This window comes from Carya illinoinensis, chromosome 9 (assembly GCF_018687715.1).
Source record: "Carya illinoinensis cultivar Pawnee chromosome 9, C.illinoinensisPawnee_v1, whole genome shotgun sequence".
Lineage (NCBI taxonomy): Eukaryota > Viridiplantae > Streptophyta > Magnoliopsida > Fagales > Juglandaceae > Carya > Carya illinoinensis.
Genome location: NC_056760.1, coordinates 27,324,085 through 27,330,056, shown reverse-complemented (window position 1 = coordinate 27,330,056; position 5,972 = coordinate 27,324,085). Strand labels below are relative to the sequence as shown.

General features: G+C 32.4%; 1 protein-coding gene across 1 annotated transcript; it reads right to left on the bottom strand.

Annotated features, from left to right (window-relative positions):
- Nucleotides 1-4,178: 4,178 nt before the first annotated feature.
- On the bottom strand, nt 4,179-5,641 carry LOC122277253. Its single transcript, XM_043087188.1, has 2 exons — nt 5,486-5,641; nt 4,179-4,663 (listed from the first exon to the last, which is right to left on the bottom strand). Exons 1-2 carry the CDS (start codon nt 5,574-5,576, stop codon nt 4,338-4,340), a joined length of 417 nt encoding a protein of 138 aa, XP_042943122.1. The 5' UTR covers nt 5,577-5,641; the 3' UTR covers nt 4,179-4,337.
- Between the last annotated feature and the right edge of the window lie 331 nt (nt 5,642-5,972).

Below are 5,972 nucleotides of genomic sequence, written 5' to 3'. Positions count from 1 at the left end.
TGAATATGGTCAATGGTTGTCTTTACATTTCAAGGCATGTTCTTTTTTGTGAAACCTATTTTCCTTTCTCTACACGCATGCAGCCTCCTCTTCTAATTTTTCTCACTTGTTTCACGTTCGGCCCATCCCCAGTCTTCTTCATAAAAATTCTGCTCCAATTGTTCCCATTACCTCTAGACCCGTGTCTTAATCTACCACACCTGGTCTTGTCTAGTCCTAATTAGAGCCGTAACCAATTTCCTCTACTATTATTGCACAAATGAAATCTTCCAATTCCCAAGCTGTGTTAGTGTCTCCCAATCTCAGACCCTCTCGCACCCATCCAATGGTTACTTGGAACCAAGATGGGACATGAGAGCCCAAGGTTTTTCTCTCCACTAGACATCCACTTTCCACTTGTTTTCTTGTTGCACATTTCAACCAACCCTCTAAGCTCAAAACCCGTAAACAAGTTCTCAATGATCCTCTTTGGAAAAAGGCCATGCAATTTGAAATAGATGCATTACATGCCAACATAACTTGGACTCTAGTTCCTCAACTAATGGATGTCAACTTAGTCCACAGTAAGTAGGTTTTTAAGATCAAGACTTGAGCAGATGGTTCTATTGAAAGATACAAAGTTCATCTTGTTGCACAAGGCTTTAATCAACTCTGTGGCCTAAGTTATGATCAAAGCTTAGTCTTGTCATTAATCCTGCTATGATCCGATTGGTGCTCAACTTTGCTCTTTATCAAAATTGGCCGTTACACCAACTTGATGTTACTAATGCCCTTTTGGATGGGGATTTACAAGAAAAAGTCTATCTCACTCAACCACCTAGATTTGAGGATTCTACTTATCTCCATTGTGTTTGTTAGCTTCACAAGGCATTATATGGACTAAAGCAGGCTCCTCGTGCATGGTACATGAAGTTTAGTGCTTATCTTCAACAAATGGGTTTCAATCGGTGTCCATATGATACATCCTTATTTTTTGTTGTCAAGTTATGAATATTATAATTCTTCTTATTTATATGGACGATATTATCAGTACTGGTTCTTTAGAGTCATCCATCAGTGCTTTCTTTTCTCATATGTCAAAAGTATTTCATATGAAGGATCTTGAAGACTTGCATTATTTACTTGGGTTTCAAGTCTCTCATGACAGTGGTACTCTCACATTATGTCAGACAAAATACTTGCTCTCTCTTCTCAAAAAATTTGGACTTGAAGGAGTAAAGCTCGTTCCAACACCTTTGATGTCTAGTAATTCACCTTCAACCACTGATGGTCCTCTACTCACAAAGCCAACTCTATTTCGACAAATGGTGGAGTCTCTACAATACCTCACTTTAATACGATTGTGTACTTTGTCTGCCAATTTATGCAAGCACCTCGTGCTTCACATCTAGTTGTAGTTAAATAAATCTGGACCTTTAGTTTGTTAAAACACCCATGTCTCCTCTTATTGGTTTCACTGATGTGGATTGGACAAGGTCTAAGGATAATAGATGCTCAATTACAAGATTTGTTGTTTTTATGGGTCCGAATTTACTGTCATGAGGTGCCAAGTAAGCAACTGTCTCTAGATCCATTGCTGAAGCCGAATACCAAGCTTTGGCATCTACCACTGCAGAATTAATGTGGTATATGACTTTACTTCATAGCTTGGGCTATGTACTTCCAGCTCCTACATTACACTGTGATAATATAAGTGCCCTGAATATTGCTAAAAATCCAGTGTTCCACCACTGCATGAAACATATTGAAATTGATGTTCATCTTGTGCGAGAACAGGTAGCCTGTGGTTTCATTACTCTTGCTCACATTTCAGGACATGCTCAAGTCACTAACATATTTACAAAAGCTCTATCCAGTTTCAAGTTCAAACCAAATTGCAGCAAGCTCTACTTTTGACGAGTCCCACCTTGAGCTTGAGGGGGAATGTAGAAACGTATCTCTATGAATTATGCTTCTCCTTAAATAGCTGATGAGATCTCTCCCTTCACGATTTACTCCGGCCTGAATATTTTCAGCTTACTGTAAATAATATATTTATGTTTGGTTTCCTTTTTATTTGCTCTATATAGACTATATGACAACTGTAATGCTCCTGTATAAATTATATAAGTCAATGCATCAGCCATACAAACACAGGCTGCTTTATTTCCTTACAAATCTCACCATAATGGTCTACTTGTAGGTTTGGTATTTATAGGTAATGAATCTGCAGATTTTATGGAGGAATAATAGTGAATCTCACACTAAAGGAGGAGGCTAATACGAGGATGACTAGGAAGCATAGAGTCTCTTATGTAATTATGTAAAAATGTTGTATAATAATGTAACAATGTTAGTTGTGCTCGTGTTAAAAACAATTATGTCTTTATATTGTAAATCAATGAGTTCGTGTGAACTCCACGGTGATAAAGGTAGTTTTGTAGATTAATGTGGTGAAGGTTTGTTACACATATTTGATGGTTTCTAGTATTTATCTTTGAGTACTGCTGTTCTAATGCGACCTCTACACTATACACTATTTATATAGTATAATTTGATTTAAAAGTTAAATTTTAAAATTTGAATCTTATAAATCAAATCTTACTATTTAAGTAATGTAAATAATGCACTCTACACATCAGCTTGATAATAGAATAATTCTTTATCTTTGATACATTTTTTATAGTTAGTTAAAATGTCCCCACTGCATTGTCAATAGATGTGGGGGAAAAAAAATTTTTTTTTATAAGTTTAATGGCACAACATAACCATAACTACGAATTATAGGTCCGGCATCTCAGTGATCCAGTCAAAACTTAAAGGCGGAATCTAGAGGCATCACAGGGGGTAAAAAACCTCACTTAAACCTCACATTGTTTTAAGATTAATTTAAAAGAAAATGCCTAGATCTACATATTTAAGCGTTGTGACAGTAATTGATTAAATAAATCTGCCTTATTATTGAGGCTTCACAAACGGTAATATTCAGTGTCTTCTTAGAAAAGCTTGAAGAGAAATGAGATATAAAAATAGACATGATAAAATATGATGATAAATCAGACAAAAAAATAAAATAAAATTGAGAACTAAATAAACAATAAAAATAAAAATTACACTCCAACATAAAGATACTACACTAAGCTTGTTTAGACTAACATAAAATCAAACAAAGATAAAATTAAACCCAAAAAAAAAAAAAAAACCCATGTTAGTAGAAGCATAATAACAAATTATATGCCTGTCTAAATTAATTAAGTTAAGAAGTTGTTTGGATAGTGAGATGAAATGATTTTAGATAAAAATTAAAAATTAAATAAAATATTGTTAGAATAATATTTTATATTATTATTATTATTTTAAAATTTAAAAAGATCGAATTATTTATTATATTTTATGTAAAAATTAAGAAAAATTATACTAATAAAATGAGATAAAATAAAAATATTTCTCAATCCAAACCGGTCCTGTCATGGTAATTAATAGCCTTTGTTTGATTATAGAATGCATCGTTGGCCCAATCTATTTGCACCTTTATCACGCACCAATTAGACATGAGTTTTGCTACAAGCACAGTTGTGTACTAATCTGTGTACCAATACTATTTTATTCATATTTAAAATTTAAATTAATACTATTTTTAATTAAATCTACTTTTTGACCAATCATATCACATTAGTGCACAGATTAATGCATAATTATATTTATAACTATATTTTTTCATTGGACATTAGAACTAGAATACTCTTTTCGTTAGGGGTGGAATAAGATCTTTAGTTGGGAGGCAAAACTATAAAAATAATTTTTTTGAGGGTTTAACTTTTTATAGTATTTTAAGAATACGTACTTACCTAACAAATAATATTTTTATTGGCATCATGTATCGAAAACAGCATCTCGTCTAATTTTAAAATACACAAGCTCATAAAAATTATTTATATTCAAACAGATTCGAACTTAAAAATGAGAGAAGCATATCCCAAGCCACAAATATAAAATTTTAAGAGCAAAACTCAATAAAATACAAACAATTATCATAATGGGTCCATGTTGCTTCACAAGATTATCCTTTTGGGTGGCTCTACAGCTACTGTAGGGGCTCTGCTTGTTTTTTTTTTTTTTTTTTACATGTATGTTTTAAACATTTTAAAATATTTTTTTTGTAAAAAAAAAAAAAAAATCATAATATTATTAAAACATACTTACTTAATGATTAAATAAAAATTAATAATAATAAAAGAATAAAAAGTCACAACGGTAACTCTTAGCGTGAGCCACCAGAAGAAAGAGTAACATTTTCCTATCATTTTATATATCGTTTGTGACACAGCAAACACTTCCTTTCCTCTAAAAATAATGATTTAATATATTCTTTTTATGTAGCAGCGGCCACAAACCCCAATAATGACTCCCAAAGCAAACCATATAATGATTTTCACAATTATGTTTGACCTAAGCAGATCAAATTTGGCAGCCCAAGAAGATTTCTTGCGCATCGTTATCCTAACAATGCCACCTTCAAATTTACAATTGATTGCGTTTGCCTTGTACTTTGAGATTTCCACCTCTTTTCTCAATTTCTTCCATGTCGTACGGGTTCCATCCAAAGGCCGTTCTCCAGTAAGTGTTAAGATCATCCGGTCCTGACTCCTTTTGGGTTCTATTTTTACGTCGTTTTCTACGAAACCTGCATAGATTAACGGAAATAATTACTTGTCAAAAGAATAAAGACGCACCAAAGAAGAAGTGATGTCTATAGGATGGAATAATTTTTTTTTTTTTTTTTTTTAATATAGGAAACAGCTTTATTTCAATTAATAAAATCGAAATTACAGTTATGACTGATAAATACAAGAAAAAAAAATCTAGATTACAAACCAAATTACTCATTTGTTTGGGGCTTTCCCGTATACACATTTTTTTATGACGAACATTGTCTTAACTTCTATAAACTCTCTGATGACAAAACTTTTTGAAATATGAGACTTTATAAAAATAAAGTTGTCAATCCTGATTTGTCTTCAAACTATAACACTCTGTAAAAACAGAAATAAGTATCCCCCAACCTCTAAATGAGGAGAGGATATCCAACCCCTATCTTTCAAAGGAGGAGTGGATTCTCTTGCTATGGACAATAAGTTCAATAAGTTATTTTTTTTTTAATTGTTACCTAAGACTTACAACATAACACAACAAAATTACAGAGACTTTAAAAACAAAAGGAATTACCTATTAATGATCTCAAGTGAGAAGATTATTAGATAGCCCCAGATCGAGTATCGATGAAATGGTACTTTCATTCTATCACAAAATATCAAGCCACTAAAATACTAATTTTTAACTATATGACATCTCTGATAAGATAAGAGTATGGCGTATTCATATTCATAGTTTCCGCGCCTTTATTTCGTTTAAAACTATTAAAATAACAATGTATGCCAAATTTCCAAATGAAAAGAAATGTGAAAAGATCTCTCACGCTCTCCAGTTAAGGGATACGATAAAATACCATGAAGATGGGCCACAAGAATGTCACACTTTTCCCCATATTGCCACTTGCAATAGGGTTCGACCTCTCCTTCAAAACGCTTGGTTTCCATGGAAGATTGCTACCACTAACGTTTTTGCTTTGGTTTTCAACAAGATATATGCGTTGCGCGCGTGTATATCTCTTATTTATATCTCTCTTTCGATTCCCAAAAAACAAACAAAAAAAAAAACGAAGAAGTCGTTGACAAGGTCGTAAAGCCTTTGAGTTTACTTTTGGAAAAAGAATTATTCGTGTCTGTTGTTTGTTTATGAAGGTTTTTAAATTCTTCCTTTCCTGACGGTCATTCGAAACCTTTCTTGGGAAACACTTGCAGTACTAGATTCAATGCTTTGTGGACAAAATATTCATTTATAAAATATATTTACTTTGACTCAAAATCCACTAAGCTTTTCTTATCAATAAGATGTTATAAAGTTTTTTTCTTTAAAAAAAATAAAAGATATAG